Source organism: Ischnura elegans, chromosome 1 (assembly GCF_921293095.1).
Source record: "Ischnura elegans chromosome 1, ioIscEleg1.1, whole genome shotgun sequence".
Classification (NCBI taxonomy): domain Eukaryota; kingdom Metazoa; phylum Arthropoda; class Insecta; order Odonata; family Coenagrionidae; genus Ischnura; species Ischnura elegans.
In genome coordinates this window covers 157,454,336-157,472,610 of record NC_060246.1, presented here as the reverse complement: position 1 = coordinate 157,472,610, position 18,275 = coordinate 157,454,336, and the positions used below count along the sequence as shown (strand labels likewise).

The 18,275-nt window shown below is 50.7% G+C and overlaps 1 protein-coding gene across 1 annotated transcript; it reads left to right on the top strand.

Annotated features, from left to right (window-relative positions):
- The first annotated feature begins 11,110 nt into the window (after positions 1 to 11,110).
- On the top strand, positions 11,111 to 12,466 carry LOC124170658 (serine/arginine repetitive matrix protein 1-like). Its single transcript, XM_046549572.1, has one exon. The coding sequence runs from the start codon at positions 11,111 to 11,113 to the stop codon at positions 12,464 to 12,466; it is 1,356 nt and encodes a 451-aa protein (XP_046405528.1).
- Positions 12,467 to 18,275: the final 5,809 nt, after the last annotated feature.

Genomic DNA, 18,275 nt, shown 5'->3' with positions numbered 1-18,275 from the left:
TTTTCTTTGGTCTCCATCTGTGCAGGATCTGGCAATGTTGACAATACTCGATACACATGTGAGCACATGCAGTGCATTTGTTAATGACATGGTAGAAAAAGGATGAACCCTGAGTACATGGGTGACAGGCATGGAGGAGATAGTCACACATTCAGTTACCATGGCTTTGGGTGATGTAGGGGGCTCCAACAGTTGTGTTGCCCAGTAGAAATTGCTTGAAATATGCTGAGAGTATATCTGAGTATAAGAGATGCAGTGGGTGGTGTAGCAGATAAACACAATTCATTGACTTATTTGGTATTTATGTTCAATGCTTTTATTGCAAAGTGAAAGTGTTTTTAGATTTCTTTGAATCCCTTGTAATACTTGTGAAAGTGGCAGCTTTTAATTTTGCTTTTTGTGTCTCATACTGTTGACATGTAATATTATAGTGAAAGTGCTACAGTGTATGTTTCATTCCAAGATTTTGCTAACTTTCATCTGTTGAGGGTTTCCAATGAAGCTCAATTTCAATTAATATTTTGCTGTGCATGCTGTATTAGAAGCACAGAATTCCATAGTTTCCACGTTGAACCGATTTGGATGGTCAATACATGCACATTTGAAGTAATGCTTAGTTTTTTCCGTATGTTTAATGGCTGTTAATAATTCTTGGGTTTCAAACTGGGTAGTATGCTCCATATCCTCTTTCAGCATTTCTATGTGCAATGCATCCATTGTCATTAGGGATTCAGGAATCCAATGCCATTCTGATTGTGCCCCAGATTTTTATACAGATTGCTGTGGTTGCCATATCAGCATCTTGAGAATCAGAATGGCATTGGATTCCTGAATCCCTGAGGGAAATCGAGTGATCTCATAAAAATGCTGGAAGGTGACGTGGAGCATGTTAACTGTGATTGAACCTGAGAAATCTCTATTACAACATATTTTGTCAAAGTATATAAAATGAAACTCCTATGTTATTATTGTATCCATATTTAAACATGTACAACGACAAATTATTGCTTTATGCTAATATTGTGTAGGAGAGCTACTACAAATTAATGATGTACATCAGTGTGGTCATGGTAAAATTAGAAGTGCCGGAGCGCACTTACCGTAACTTTTTGTTAGGTAAGGTTGTTTTGGCACAATATTACTCTGTGTTTTTATCGATTGTTATTCTTTACATTTTAGTATAAATGTTGTTTTGATTATGAATGTATGCATTCGAAATTTTGAAGCAACAAAATTGATGAAGGGTTAAGCTTGTAAACAGAAACTTAAAATTAGAAAAAGGGTTGCTAACCAGTGCCGGAACGGCGTTATGGTGCATTTGGCTCCATGACACCTCTTATGTACATGGAATAATATTTCTAATAGGAGTTCTCTGATAGTGAAATGTCAGGTAGTGTGTAATCATATCATAAGTTTCTTTAAATATTTCTTTCATGAATGGTACGGTACAATGTACTCTTAATGTTCATTTTCAAACGACATTATTGTCGTTAATTATAGTGTATTTGGTGTTGATATGGTTCAAAATTTGTTGTTTTAATTAATGTTCTAAGTTCATTATCTGCTTTTGAATGCAATTTTGTAAAGTGTTGTTATACTTGTGGTAATTTCAGAATTTATTGTTTAAATAAATGAATTTTTCATTAAAATATTACAGCATTTAAGTGTTTTATTACATTTATTCTCCTCTACCTGAATTTATTTGGTAAAAGTGGTTTATATTGGTGGACGGTACCGGGACCTGCAGGTAAATGAATTCAAAAAGCCCTCCTTGCCGGCTGTATTCTCAACCAATCACAGCTCCTCACGATATTCTGGAGGTGGGGTGGGGATAATAGGAAAGTCCCGGTTTTTAACGTGGAGTGTCGCTGCCGTGGGAGATGCTTAGCGGCGGAGAGCAGGGGAGCGGTATACATGAAAAGGAAGAACCAATGCGAGTGAAACTGATTTTTAAGGACAATGCGTGTGGACAAATAAAAACATTACCCGACCGTCCCCACTTAGTGGCCAGCGGGGCAAAGTGATACTTAAATGAGGGGCCACAAAAATCTATGTAATAACGCCAATGTTTATTACTATGGCGGCCCGCACTTGCTGGTTCGGAGAGAGCCCTTCTGTATCATTCACCTACCACGAAAGGTGGGGGGAATTGTAAAACTTTCCGTTTTGAGATACCCTCTGTATTTGCTAGAATATTCAATTAAGACTTTTACCTGTTTATCAGGGACGGTCAGATGAGGAGGTGAGGATCAATAGGACCGTCCCTGAAGTAAATTCAGACTTACGACCTGACATTCTTACTACAGATAAGAAGACCATGACTGCCCGGATGATCGACGTGACCATCCCGTTCGACAACCGGAGATCAGCGCTCAAGGAGGCCCGGCGACTGAAGGAGGAGAAATACGCCGGGCTGGCAGCAGACCTCGCCGTCCTGGGGTCCAGCGCATCGGTGGAGGGTTTCGTCGTGGGTAGCCTTGGCCCTCGGGACCCAGAGAACGACCGTGTTTTCAGGGGCCTGGACATTCCGCGACGCTGCGACTTCACGATGAAGAAGCTGATGGTGTCCGATGTCATCAGGTGGTCACGTGACCTCTACGTCGAGCACATCACCGGGCATCGACAATATGAGGACGGCATTGGCGGCGATGGATGAGTGTAGTGCGGTGAAGTTCAGTAGTAGCTTCCCCTTCGTGACAATCTGGAATGCACGAAGGGGCGGCTGCGACGTTTCCTTTAAGGCGACGGCATGGACGGCCATGACGATGTCGCTCGACAGGCGTCCGTGCACGGACTTCAGGGACTGCGAGCCATCAATTGGTGCACGATCTGCGATAAGCAGATCGTGGGCCGTAAGCCGTCCTGCCATCCCTGCCTACGGTCCAAGCCCATCCAGGACCCCGTCGCAGTCAGATTCAGGTACGCTTGTGACACGTGTGACTTCACGTGTCCGTCTACGCGTGCGCTGACGAATCACCAGTAGACGCACCAACGTCCCCCACCCTCACTTCCCCCTGACATGAGTGACGTTCCGGCCTCACCGGGTGAAACATTAGCGCACTCGGAGCCAGTGGAGGAGCGGCAAGAAGAGGATGCGGCAGACCACCAGCCACAGGAGGCGGATGCAGACGCCCAGGGCCCGGCGGCCATCGAGGAGGAAGAAGAAGTCCAGCAGAGCCCGCCCTCCGACCATGAGAGGGCGTGGCTGGAGAGATTGGCCGCCACCCGAGACCAGCCTTGGGAGGTCTTCGAGGCGCTGGTGGCGGACATCACAGCCGCCATCAGCGATAAGAGCTACGCTTCCCGCAACGCTCCGAAACCGGCTACGATGATTGCTAATGTGGTGAGGCCCCCCAGACGAAATAGGGACCGGGCGCCACCTTATGATCCGAAGGAGGATGCTAACCTACAGAAACTTTTCCGTAGTCTCCCTCGAAAGGCGATGGAGAAGATCCTGGGGAACGCGTCGCCGTACTGCGAGGTGCCGAAGGAGGACGTGGAGCGGCACTTCCAGGCTGTTTACGGCTACCAGCCCGAGGAGGCCGGTCACTACAACCAGTACCGGCCCACTACGGAAGAAGAGAAGAAGAGGATGCTCCGGAGGGTGACTTCGGACGAGGTTGTAGGGAGACTTTCGAAGGCCACTAATACTGCCCCTGGACCTGACTGTTTGACTTACTGGGATCTTAAGGCCTTCTATCCTAAAGGACATATCTTTGCAGGAATCTTCGACCGCTGTCTGCAGGAAGCTAGCACCCCTGACGCATGGAAGATCTCCCGGACGGTCCTCATCCACAAGAAGGGGGACCGGAGCGACCTGAAGAACTGGAGGCCGCTCGCCCTTAGCAACACCATCGCTTAACTGTACGCCGCCATCGTGGCCGACCGTGTCCTGGCCTCGGCCACCGGAGGGAGGAGACTGAGCGGCGTGCAGAAGGGTTTCCGGGAGTTCGAGGGGAGCCACGAGCACAAATTCGTCCTGCAGACGGCGGTTGACGAGATGCGAAGACGACTGGGTTCCTGTTCTTAGACATAGCCGGAGCATTTGACAATGCCTGGTGGCCGGGAATAATTAGTTACTTAATTGATGTAAAATTGCCTCACAGCTTGCTGAAAATAATCGAAAAATACTTTGAAGGGCGGATAGTGGAATTAAAAATGGAAGGAGTAGCTGTTACAAAAATAATAACTAAAGGATGTCCTCAGAAATCCATTCTGGGACCCACCCTTTGGAATGTATCATTTAATAAGTTCTTAGACCTGGACCTTGGTGAAGGGGTAACAGGCGCGGCATATGCGGATGATGGATTAATAATTTTAACTGGAAACAGCCGAGGGGAATTGGAAGAGAAAGGAAGCAAGGCAATGGAAATAATTACTGCCCGGGGAAGAAACTCAAAACTTGAGTTCGCAGAAGATAAAACCACAATGATGCTTCTCAAAGGGTCACTTAAAAGGCCACCCATAATTAAAATGAAAAATCAAAATATCAAATACACAAAAACAACAAAATATCTGGGATTACACATCGGTGAAAAATTACTTTACAATAAACACTGTTAAGAAGTAACCGGAAAAATTAAAAAGAAGTTTCTACCACTTACGAAACTTGCAAAGGATAATTACGGGTACAGCAACACGTCAATGATGAGGCTGTTTATGGGAGTGGCTGTTCCTATAATCACATACGGATGTGAGGTGTGGGGTTCGGAAATCGAGAAAAGAAAAAGTCACTTAATCTAATCAATAGAGCACAAAGGATAGCTCTGCTACCCTTATCCAAAGCTTATAGTACCATATCCACAGATGCTATCTGTGTCCTCACGGCCTCCATCCCCATAGAACTAATCATTTGGGAAAAGAGAGAAATCTGGCAGCAAAAATTAATAGCAGATGAAACAAAAATCAATAGTATAGAAATAAGAAAAAAAAGTTGTTGAAAAATGGCAAGAACATTGGGATAATTCATCTTAAGGCCGAATTACTCACAAATTCATTCCAAATATAGAGGAACGACTAAAACAGAAACATATTAATCTAGACAAAAACGTTTTTCAATTCATTAGTGGTCATGGTGATTTTGCAGCTAAACTTCACCAAATTAATTTAAAAGAATCCGCAAACTGCGAATTATGTAATAGCACCTCAGATGCCTACTGGCACACACTAATGGAGTGTCAGAAACTAGATGAAGAAAGAAAACCATTTTTAACAAAACTAAGTCAAACTGGAATCGGCGTTAGTGAAAGAAATTTAGTCAAAGAAGAAATCTGGGACACTTTCAAGATTGTTTCGGCAAAACGTCTTAAAAGGAAAAGGGAATTATAATTTTCACAAACACTATTTCCTAAAACTTCAAATTGATAAAAGTAAAAATCAAATTAAATAGACCAGGAAATAGCACCAAAAACTCATTTCCGATGATACAACCTCTATAGAGAGGTTGGGGAGGGGACAGCTGGCCCATCGACCGTGGTCGATGGGAAAATAAATAATCAAATGAGTTACGACGTAATGAACACGAAAAAGCGGCCCCCAGGAAATAAGCTAGCGCTTTTAATCCTGGGGTGGGGGTGGTGGAGGGTCCGCGGGGGGCAACCCCCATACCAGCTGGGTTCCCTGAACATTTCCTGGTTGGACCTGAGTAATGCCTTCGGATCCATTCCCCACGAACATCTCCGGCGTACCCTCACCGCCATTGACTAGCCCTCCCGGGTGAAAGATGCGTTGATGGAGATGCAGGAGTGCCGCACCTTTGTCCGGACCACCGAGGGCGACAACGGCCACATCCATATTCGTGCCGGTGTCAAGCAGGGCTGCCCGTTCTCCCCGCCATTATTCAATTTGGGGATCGAGCATGTCATCAGGCAGCCCAGGAGGAAGCAGAGGTCCATTCCATCCGAGTTTTGGACACCACCATCTCCGTCCTGTGGTATGCCCACGACATCGTCCTCGTGGGGAAAAGCGCCGACCATCTGCAAGCGCTCCTTTATCGCGTCGGGGTAGCTGCTACCGACAATGGCCTAGTGTTCAACCCGGCTAAATGTTCGACATTGTCCATGGACTTCTGCACCAGCCAGCCCGTGTAGCCTCGTCAATTCAACATCCAGGGTGGTGCCATCACCAGCCTGCGAGTGGGGGAGAGCTCGAAGTACCTGAGGGTCCCCTTCGGATTCCGTGTCTGTCAGACCCCCAGGGAAGAGCTGCAGAAGCTGTGCGATGACGTCAAGAATATCGACGAGTCACTCCTCGCCCCGTGGCGAAAGATCTATGCCACCAACACTTTCTTTCTCTCCAAGTTGGATTTCATCATCCGAGCTGGATATGTGCGGAAGACAGACCTCGCCCCGACCGACAGACTCATCAAGAACTGCTGCAAGACATGGCTGAACCTGCCCACGAGAGCCTCCAATGAGAACGTCTATATTCACCATAGACACACAGGAGCAGGGTTATTTCCCCTTACTGACTTGACTGACGTACTGACGGTGCACAGTAGTCCCAAATCGAAAAAAGCTGGCCAAAAGTAATTACGCTGTTGTTATTATGTATATATTTGACTAATATATTATTATCTATTACTAATATTATTGTACTGCATTAATTGTTGAAAAAATGGTAACATCTTATTCTAATTTAGTAGAAAATTTTATACTTCCTTGTAACGTGCCAATGGATTTGGAAACAATTTTAAACGGGGTTCCTTATTTCACAAGTTTCAACGGAGGCATTATTACAATTTTTGAAGTGTTATAAACAATATTTCATAACTACTATAACTCAAGTTAAACGCCAGATTTTATTGATACGCTTGCAATAAGCTTTTTACGCAGTGGGGCATCAATTTAACGGGAACATGATTTGGTACGAAAAATTAAATGATATTTTCAATTCATTTGGACTTTTTAATTATCAAAAAAATAAGTTAACATTTCTCCTTATCTTTCTCGGTCATTGTGACGAAAAAATTTAAATACATTCATAATCACTATCCGACAAATCCTCATCACTGCCGTCATCCACTCAATTCTTCCAGGATTAATAAACTCTCTACCTCGACTGGTAATTGAAGTAATTTCCTTCTTTGAAACTTAGAAATACTTGATATCTTTGCATCTGAAGTTAGGAGTAATCTTTGAAACAGGTCATCATTCGTTGCTATCCAGGAAACTTTCCTTGCATGGTGCTCCCTGAATCTTCATATATCCTTATTCCTCGCCTCCATTGCCTCCTATGACAAGTGGCCAATAGGAAGGGCAGCTTCTTTAGATGTTCGTCGGAGGAGCAAGTACTCATGTTTCGTTAAAATACCAGAAACGATCATGGAAAGGGCTTCTTCCTGGGAGATTATACTTTTCCTCACCTCCTTGGCTCTCCATTTCGATAACACTCGCCGCGATCTTGAGAGTGGTTGTTGTCACCTCTTTTTTTATTTTCGCCACGAACTCATCACCTTTACTTCGATAACTCGTAGATGCTCTGCTGGCGATGTACTATCTCTAAGATCCTCCGTTTTCCTTCTCTTGGCCCTTTCACTGGACTTCTCAAATTGTTTTCTTTTTTCGGTCGACCAATTTCCATAAACCCGATGAACGTTCTAAAGTAGCAATTTTGACTAACATATTGAATTAAGTAGAATGATTATCACTAAATTCATCACAAATTCCACATAAAATACTTACTGTATGTAATGGGTTGACGTTTAAATAAAGGCGGAGGAAATTTCAACTTCTCATTTCGGCAATCAGCGAATTTTCTTCTAAAAAACCTGTCATTTCTTTTGCTTTCCTTCCACCAGAGAAGATAATTTTTAAAAACGCTTCTCTGCAATTTTTTTAGGATAACTTTTGAATTAACGACCTCATCTAACTCTAACTTGTTGCTCTAGCAATCCAATAAGTATTGGTTTTTAAACGATACGGACCCTTTTCCACTTTCAAGAAATTTTTCATACATCTCAAGGCGCGTGAAAATTTTCATATCCACTGAGGTCTTAGCAGAGGGCACTAACAACGACAGCTAAATCAAATACCCTTATTGCACCAAAAGTAATAACAGAATTTTTTGGCTGGGGTTATCGAACTAAAACACAATGGGAACTCTTATTCAACCCTACAAGTGTCCTTTACAAAAGTTCGATGATACTCGACTTCTTCTAGACTCGATCTTCACGCTTGAGGAAAGTAACTTTCACGTCTTTCGTTGGGCAAAATCTGAGTAAAACTGAGTTTTGGCGAGAAATTTTCGGGCAAGCGATGTCTAGAAGTAATTTGGGTTTTCCAAAGTGTGAGGTTCGCAATGCTATTATCTCCATTTTCTAGGAAAATTCACATTTTAAGGTTGAAGAGGCTGACTTCGTTCATCACCGGTGGCCAAAGTGCAATTCATAACAAGTGTACAGAGAGCGGTGGTTGTGTTTTCCCGATGGGCGCAATAAATAGCCTAGGCCTTTTCGGCAGTCGTTTGCCCTGCATGCGGTTGAGGAGGCCGCTAAGGAGGCGACGGAGGAACAATGTGCCGCGTGAGGGCGAAAACTAATCCGTTTAACGGAACGAAAGGGTGGAGGAGCATTTGAGGGATTCTTTTTTGTTTTGAATGCATTCAAGTTTTTGAGGATTACTATAAGCACAATTGCGAACTTTCGTTCCATAAATATAACCTTCCGCTCGAGCCCTTAAGCAATTTTTGTGAGAGCATGGGCACGCGTAAATAAAAGGTAAGGCCAACTGGAAACTATCAATGATAAAATGTTCTACGTATGACAAGAGATGTTTATTCATGTGGTATATATTTGTTATAGAAATAAAATATCCAACAATGTTGAATAGCACCCATAAATACTGGATTTCCTCGAGCCCTACCACGCGCCAGCCAGGCCGCCGCCCGCGTCAGCGCATTGCATCATTATAGTTAAATCAATGCTAAGGCCGGAGTAGCAACCAGTAGCAACCATTTTCTTTACTACTGCGTTGCATATACTTTTCCCTTTGTATTGGTGCAAAAGACACCGCGTAGGAACGTGGTGCTCTCAACGAAATTGTACATTTTATTTGAAAATTCGAGTAAAAAACACTAATAGTTAAAAAAATATACGTAAAATAGTAAATATAGTAATATCCGAAAAAAAATTATGTCCCACTTAGTAATAATGTTTATATTTGTAGTTAAAAATATTTTGTGGCTAAATATATCGCGTCAAAGTTGTCCTGCATGACGCTGAACTTCTTCAAAATCGACCGAATTCACGCAACTGTCATTTTTACGGTGAATGCTCCATGTATGACGGATCACTGCAGCCGCTCTGATGAACGAAAATACTAACTTAGTAGTGTATTCTATAGACCATATCCTGTAGAATCCGAATATGAGATCCAAAAATTCCTTGAAATTTTTCGGAAAAACGACTTTTGGCCAGCTTTTTCCGATTTGGGACCACTGTGCGGTGGTACATGGCTACTGCCTTCTGAACTGCAGGGACCCTGCGGTGGGTAAGATGGCCTGGGGAAGCTTGCTCGAAGTGGTCAAGAGGAAGATGAAAAGAATGCCGTCCACGGCCGACCTGATGGCTTACCTCAGTGGCAACACAGAGGCGCCATTCGGGTCTGTGAGCGGTGACTTTTCATCCCTCTTCACCCAGAAGCGCTCCGCTTCGCGTCGCCTGAGGAACCGGATCACCTTGAGCCGGCGGTGATCGGACATCTTGAACTAGCCGCAGATCGTCCTTGGAGGTGGAGAGGCCGCTTCACGCGTCGTGATGCCACCCCGAGCAATCGCGGTGCTCGCCAAGACGCTGAAGAACCGGGTCTGTTTCTTTACGTTTTCTGGACGATTTTGAGTGACTTTTTCGAGTCCCCGGAAATGGCATTTTTTTGGGAATCTCCCAGGACCAAAGCATTCCCCCGGGAAGCGAACGCAGGATGCTCCACGAAGGACGCTGCGATCCCACACGACAGATGGCACCGAAGGCCCGGAAAACGGCCCGCGTCCGTTACGTCCGCGACGCTCCTACGACTCTCCCGGACCCGCCGACGACACCAAAACACCCGAAGTCTCCACCCAACACTTTCGTGCGAATTTTTCCCCATTCTCACGCCTAAAATTCGCCATTCCGAGACCTTTCCTCGCGTCAAAAACTCTCGCCGCAGACCACCGCCGCAGCATCCGACCTCATCACGCAAAATGCCCGGAAAACCGTCCCGGAACCCCGGAAAAAATTTGTAATTGTCGCTTCTCGGCCTTATGGTTAAGATCAAAGTGTAGGTGTGTGATCAACGCCACAAGGGAGTATCTTAGCCAAAGTGATTGTGCCTCAATGGATAAAAATAGTGTGTTTTCAACCGGATTTCGCCGCGACATGCCAGTGCGCTTGGATTAGCAGTGTGAGTGTGTGTGTGTGTTCTCTGCCCTGGATTGCCCCGCGACGTGTCTCACTGGCCCCCACCAGTGGTAAGCCCACCCGAGACAGTCGCTCCCCCTATCCCTCCCCTCATGGCCGAGAAGCCGACGCCGACGCTTGCACAGCGGCCGCATCATCGGAAGGTGAGAGAAAGGGGAATGTTCGGCCAACGTGACGCTCCTTACGCCCCCCCATCTCCCAGTCCTCCCAATCCCTACTTCCGGTTTTGGAATCCGCCGGGAGCATTACGCGATCGTACCGCCACCGCGTCGATCCCTCTGCCTCTTCGCCATCCTTCCCTCTCCCCACGCCCCATCCCCCCTCACCCGCGACGGACATTCCTGACTCTTGGCGGCAAGTGCTGGAGACGGGGTTTGAAACCGTGTCATCGTGGGATCCTCACACCCTCCCAGCAACTCCCACTGCCCCGTGTTACTCCTCCGCCCGCAACTCCCCCCCGAGCTCGCGACCCATAATTATTGACGTCTTGAGTGAACCAGCGACCGCGATAATCGATTCCTACGTCATCGAGGTCGTCCAATCCCCGGAAAGTGACGACTCCCCCGTGTTGCCACGCCCCCTTCCCATGGTCCCCGGTCTCGCGGAACGTTCCTTAGGCGTCCGGAGTTTGTGTTCACTGACTCACGGTGCTCCCCTCCCCACCCCACTCACGTGTCCCCCACGCCCTCCTTTACACAGTGCTCCCCGGCGACGATGGACAACCTGGCGTTGCCTCGTACGCCTATCCCCAGTGCTCGTGTTAGTGACGTGCGTGTGAGTGCTTGTGACGCCTCGGAGGACGCTGTGCAGGCGCGCCGAGGCGTCTCCTTGGACGGCTCGATGTCGCCAACGCGGGAAGTGGCGCTAGTTCTGCCGGAGGACGACAGGTTTTCGACACGGCATGACGATGTGGACGGCCAAGCGTCGCCATCATCATGGTGCTCGGCCGCTTTGCGCTACGTCACGATCGATCGGTGGGCGTGTCGGTCTGTCGGCACACAGACCGACGTTGATCGTGGCACCGAAGCGGTCGAGGCGTGTGAGCCTCCGCGTGTGTGTGTGCCTGATCCGTGTGTGGACGTCGTGCAGGCGCGAACACCGGATCGGGTTATGGGTCGCGAGCTTTCGTGTGCGCCGCCACTTGTCCCGTACTCCCCCTCCACGCCCCCACGCAACCGAGATGACTACAGCGTCATCTCGGACGAGCCGCTCCCCGAGGATAGGAGGCTCGGCGCTTCGTGGGAGCACTTCCGCGTTTCGTCGGAGGAGCGGAGGCGGCGCAACCGCAACAAGCGTCGCAATCGGCGGAGGCGGAACGCGGAGAGGCGTCGCGACGCAGCGGGGGAAGACGCCAGGCCACCAGCGGCATCGCCACTCACCCCTCCCCCATTATCCCAACCCCGACCACGCCCACAAGTGACTTCACGCCACCAATCTCCGCCGCGTTTTTGTGATCGCGAGCCTAACTATCGTGTGCGTTACGCCGCCGCGCCGACGCCTCTATTATCCGCAGAGGAGATCGCTCAGCTGCGTCTCCTTCTGGGTAGAGGCTCGGCAAGGGATAATGACGCGCGGCGCGTCGGTGTGAGGGAGCGGTACAATCTTCCGCGCCTCCAAACAGTGACAAATGACGTGCGAGTGCACGAGATTGCGAAAAGACGCAAAAGAAGGCGGAGGAGGGGAGGTAATTCCGCCACGCCACCGCATGAAGTGCTTCCAAATGTTCCGCACCCGCGTGCGCCTTCCCCAGGGCCACACCCGCCCCCCGCCTTCCCCCCACAACCTCCCCCAGCGCCCACCGCGATGCCCCGAGTGGCCTGGCCTCCCCACGCCAGGGGCGTGTATCCGCTGGGGCCATACATAACTCTGGCGCCGGTCCATCCAGGGACGGAGGCGCCAGGGTGGACACAGGTGGCCCCAATGCCCTACCCCCTCCACACCCAGGTGCCGCACCCATTCGCCCCGCCCCAGTGTGCCGCGCCGTGGATGATCCCGCACCCCCCGCCCAATAGTGCCGCGCCCTGGACGCACCCGTGTCCCCCTCCTTTCCCCGCGTGGTGCGGTCGCTAAATCCGGCCGCGCCGCCCCGACGAACGGGTGCGTTCCGCGTCCGCCCAGACGCGAGAGAAACTGCGTCGCAACTTCCGGACGATCTCCTAAACGCCGTCGCGGCGCAGGTCGATGCGCCGTCCGTGCAAACACCTGCCACTCTCCAGCAGCAGGCGTGGCTGATTGAGATCGGCCTCGCTGGAGAGAGCACGGACGGCATCTTTCGCGTCATCCGCTCGATGCGCGACGCGGCGCGGGCGGCAAGCGGGATAACCTCTCCACTCTCCCGGGGTGCAGCGTTTCATCGGCAACGGAGGCAGGACCCGCCACTCACCGCTGCGGGGCTGCAGGCGCTCTATCGCGAGAAGAAAGGGAGGGCATTCAAGCGAGTCTGCGGCGGCAATGATGCGGACCGTTGCCGAATTCCGCTGCCGCAGGTGAAAGCCTTCTTCTCGCGGGAGCGGCCGCGGTACGACGAGGCGCTCGCCGCGCCCTCCGTCGTGCCGCCGTTCGAGCGCAGCGGTCGAGAAGAAGAGGAAGCGAGTATGCTGATGAGACCGATCACCGCGGGAGAAGTCAGCAGGCGCCTTCGTCGCACCCTCAACACTGCACCCGGCCCTGACGGCGTGCCTTACTCAGCCTGGAAGCAGATAGATCCGGAATGCCGCGTGCTGGCGGCAATCTACGACTTCTGCTTCCGGGCAGGCCGGGTGCCGAAGGAGTGGAAGGAGAGCCACACCAATCTCCTCCACAAGGGCGGCGACGATGATGAGATCGGCAATTGGAGGCCGATCGCTTTCAGTCCCACCATCCTTAAGGTCTACACGGGCGTGCTCGCGGACCGCATCGCGGCTTGGGCGGTCCGTGGACGACGCATGTCCTTCCCGGCCCAAAAAGGATTCCTGCCCGCCATCGAAGGATGCATGGAGCACAACTTTGTGCTCCCAACCGCGCTCGACCATGCCAGGAGCGCGCGGAGGGAGATTACGGTGACGTGGCTGGATTTGACGGATGCCTTTGGGTCGGTGCCTCATGCGGACATCGCGCGGATGCTGCTCGCGATGGGCATGCCTGAAAGGATGTCGGGGGCCATCGAGATTAACGCAGGCAGCACAACTGACATCATCACGGCGAGCGGCTCCACGGGCGAGATTCCGGTGAAGTGCGGAGTGTGGCAGGGTGATCCGCTGTCGCCGCTCCTTTTTAATCTCGCTCTGGAGCCCGTGATTCGTGCTGTCCTCCCTCGGCGTGCCATCTCCGCGTTCGCGATGGGATCAACGTCGGTCTGCGTGCTGGCCTACGCGGATGACTTGGTCCTCGTCGCCAAGTATGCGGGGATGCTGAGAGGCCTGCTGCACGTCGCGGGAGCAGCGGCGTCGTGGTGCGGCCTGCGCTTCAACGCAAGGAAGTGCGGGTCGCTCCACATGGATTTCCGTCCGAACGCAGAGAGGAACGAGGAGTGAAGCCCACGATCTTCCGAATGCAGGGAGAGGACATGCGCGCACTCGCACGCGGTGAGGCTTACAAGTACCTCGGCTCACCCGTGGGCCACGGCGTCGACGCGGTGCCGCATGGCGTCCTCAACAACATCCACGAGGACCTGCGGCGCCTGGATGAAAGTGAGTTACCGCCATGGCAGAAGATCGACGCGGTCCACACGTTCCTCACGCCACGCCTGGACTACACGCTCCGCATCACGCCCGTGCCCAAGGCGGCGATCGCGCGAGTCGACGCAGATATGCATCGTTCGGTGAAAAAGTGGATTTATCTGCCGACTCGCGCATCGAGGGAGATCATCGCCATGCCTAGAGGGCGCGGGGGAGGGGGACACGTGCCGCTCGCGGTGCGGAAGGACGTGTTTGCGGTGGTGCACGCATTCCGCATGCTCACGTGTCCCGCCTCGAGCGTGTCGAACGTGGCGTGGCATACTCTGCGCGACGTGGTGGAGAGGCTCGTCGGAAGGACCGGAAATGCAGCTGCGATCGGAAGAGGCGCCCTCTGCTCCTACCTCAACGGCGCCGACGACGAGACCATCGGCACGGGGACTAACGCGGCGGCATCAGTGTGGAGCCGCACTCGCCGCGCCACCAAGGAGCTGACGAACATCGTCCCCGTGACCTGGCGGTGGAGCGATGCGAGACGCGAGCTCGCCGTGTCTCTTGCTTTCGCTTCGCCGCACGGCAGAGAAGTCGTCGTGCCGGCGCCAGCGAGGAGGCGCCTCTTCAGCTACCTCATCCGCGCCGTGGGAGAGGGAGAGGAGAGGATCAAGGGAATGTCATGGAGGCGACTTCCCTGTGCCCCGACAGCAACCACTTCGTCGGGACGGGCCGAATGATCCGGTTTTGCGACTGGCGCTTCATACGCCGCGCCCGCCTGAACGTGCTGGCGTTGAACGCCGCCCGCAGAGGAGCAGCGAGGGGAGACACGAGGTGCAGAGTGCGGGCAGGCAGATGAGACACTCCCTCACGTCATCTGCCACTACCTCGCGCACTCTGACTGATGTCGTCGACGCCACGACGCCATCGTGGAAATTATGCGGGCGGCACTTCCATCATCTTGGCGGGTGCGGTTGGACCGGAGGGTGCCAGGCGACGAGAGTCTTCTGCGGCCGTATGTCGTAGCGTGGGACGAGGGACCGGACAGGGAGGTGATCGTCGTGGACATCGTCGTGCCGTTCGACAACAGGAGTGCCGCGCTTGCCGCCGTACGTACGACGCCCTGGTCGAGCGGATGCGCGTGCGGTCGCAGTATCGGGTGCCGCACAGCCTAGAGGCGTTAGTGGTGGGAGCTCTGGGTTCGTGGGCACCCGGAAATGACGCACTCCTGACTCGCTTGGGAGTGCCGAAAGGCCGCATGCGCAGTGTTCGCCATCTGATGATCACCGCGGCTATCAAATGGTCGCGGGACATCTACGTCGAGCACATGACCGGGGCGAGGCTGTACATCGCGGGAGCGGCGGCACCACAGGAGCGCGGAGCGGCAGTCGACGGCGGCGGAGAGGACGACGACGACGGAGCGCCGATCATTGGGCGGCATGAGCGGCCAGAGGACGCGGCGCCGGATGTTCCGGCCACGCCCCTCCCCTCCCCCCCTTCCCGGTCCCCCAGTCCCAGCGTGTTTCCTGAGGACTTCGCCTGGTGACGCCAGGAGGCACGTATGTAAATAGTGTGAATAGTGTGTGTGCAAATGTTTATGTGCCCGCGAGAAAACATCTTCAGTGAAAGTACGGTCTGGTATCGACTTTCTTCTCGCCGGCCTCACTTCGAGCGCAATTTGCGCGACGGATAGTGACCGCAATGCGTTTATTCGCTCGGAAGTGAGGCATTGAGCGAATGTGTGAATGTGTAAAAGGTGTTTTTTTCTCTGTGTGTGTGCAAATCTCGCGGGCACAGTGTTTTACAGCCATTATTTTCGCGTGTCATTCTTCAGTTTTTGTTGTCCCCATAATCATCGCGTGAATGTGCTGTGTCGGGGGTGGCACCGTGTGTGACGCGAAGTGGCCATGTGCGTCTCGTGTATGAGTGCGTCGCGGCAACGATGTTAGCATCGACAAGACGGTCCTTCGTTGCCGTGGCGAACGTGTAAATGTTCCCTGGGCGTAGTGTAAATAGAGATTGCCGCGTGCGCGCGCGCCCAGGGAAAAAAACGGCCAAATTCTTCATGCGGTGTCGTCCCCGAAGTATTTAGTTCGCCCGCCGGCCGCAGTCTCGGGCAGGTGGCGCGCCGGCGGCGGCTTCGCTGTAGGCTTTTCCCACGCTCGGCAGGTGTTCCCCTCCATTGCCCATCCCCCAGCGCTGGCGACGGAGGGGAGGGAACGGCCGAAAGCCAGGGCAAATGTGTGTGAGTGATGTGTTAGTGTGTGTGTATCTCCGCCGCTGTGGCGGTAGTGGGGGAAGAAGGAATGCGGCAACCTTCGCAGGCACGCCTGGAATGTCGCCTGGTCCCTCCAGTGATCCCTCCCCACTCCCCCACCGCCACACAGTGGGGTATTCAGGCCTTAAACCTGGCCAAAAAGGCAAAAACTCAAATTCGTCGTAGAGGTAAACTAAGTTTTATTACGCAAATGTGACTAGTCGGTGGGCCGCCCCATGTCTATTTTTATTCCTCTATGCACATCCGGTGGCTCCAAAGGTCAGTTGAAGTTTGGCTGTCTGTCTGAGTGGTTGCGCTTTTTCATCGTTTTATGCGGATGACAAGTTTGTAACGTTCACCCTGAAAATTCCACTGGGCTTGCCTTCACCGGCCGGTTCCATTGTGACTCACTCACCCATTCCCCTGTATTCCCTTCGCTGGGTGTGCGGAGTTATGGTTCAGGCGACCACCCCTCCCCTTCCCAAATAATCCTACCCCTACCTACACACCCACCTCCCACCAAACCCCCCTCCCCTCCTGGATAGGTCGGCGGGCTGGCCGGGAGAGCCCAGGTAACCATGCGTCAGCCAGGAAGCGAGTCTAGTTGTCCAGAGAGGCGAGGAGTCGTATGCGTGTGTGAGGACGGGGAGACAGAGAGAGACAGTGGACAGGAGACAGACCGGTCGACTCAGATGAGTGTCCAGCCTAAATTTAGAGAAACCGCCCGAAGGATATCAAGCTGTATCTCCCGACGCTCTTCGGTAAGTGGATCAGCCTCATTATTGCAAGTGCACAGCATTGGGTGCAATTAACTGGTTTCTGGCCGGTTGCTAAGACATGGGTCGATCCTATCTCTTGTTCTCTCCAGGGCAAGTACTCTGGGGCTTTGGACACCACTCAGGTGATTTCCTGGATATACGTAGCTGAGATTCGGCTACCTTTTGGCAGATATGAGCCGAGATCCAGCATTCTCCTGTCTCAGAGATTCGGCTGCCTTTTGGTAGATATGAGCCGAGATCCAGCATTCTCCCGTCTCAAATTTTCAAGTTTGGTACCAGAAGAAAAGACAATATTCCCATGGTATCTTGTATGTATGTTGCATTGTAATTTTTTTGGTATTTGTTTAAAAGGAAACTTTATGTTTATTCAAATGTGCAATAAATTAATTGCCATGTTAAGTGTGACAATTGTGTGAGGCCCTCCCTTCAGTGCTGTCCATAGGAAGGCAACTTTGGTTGCCTGGCGCCCGTAAAAAGAAATTCCTATGAGGTTAGCCCACGACTCAAGAGATCGGAGCCTGCCGAGAGCTGCCGGGTATTAGCCTATGGTAGGCGGTCCCATCGGATCATAGGCCGAGGAATGGCGTGACAAGCTTGCAAAGTTAATTTTCGTGAGTTAACGGTTCACAGGATTCTAGTGAAATTTTCTTCGTGTGTTTATTAAGGTAAGAGCTTACTTTTAACATCGTTATATGGTATATTTTGTAAATATTTTTGTATAAAAAATATTACCCATCACTAAAACTTATTTTTCTCAATTTTGTTTATAAAATTTAATTTTGAGGAAGCTTTTTCTAAGTGTGTCAGGCTGTGTCAAGGTGTTTTTCATTGATAATCTTGTGCGTATATAAGGAGGAATAAATTCAGAAGTAACATTTTCCGCCTAAAGCTGCTTTTGTTTGTAAAATAAGTTCAACATATATCTTGTTGCTAATTTTAAAGTCAAAACTCACTGCAGCATCAATATGCATTTTGACATAAATAGCTTATTAACTCCTGTCGTATTGCTTAGATAAAAAAATTGCTTTAACATGGATAATATTAAAGTACACCCTCGATTATCTGAGCCCCGATAATCCGAAACTCCGGATTATCCGAGGCAGCTCTAGGCTTAAATATATGATTTAATTTTCGAAATAAATATAATAATACTGTTAAAACATTTTTAATTTTTAAATTATTCTCTTTTAATTCAAAAT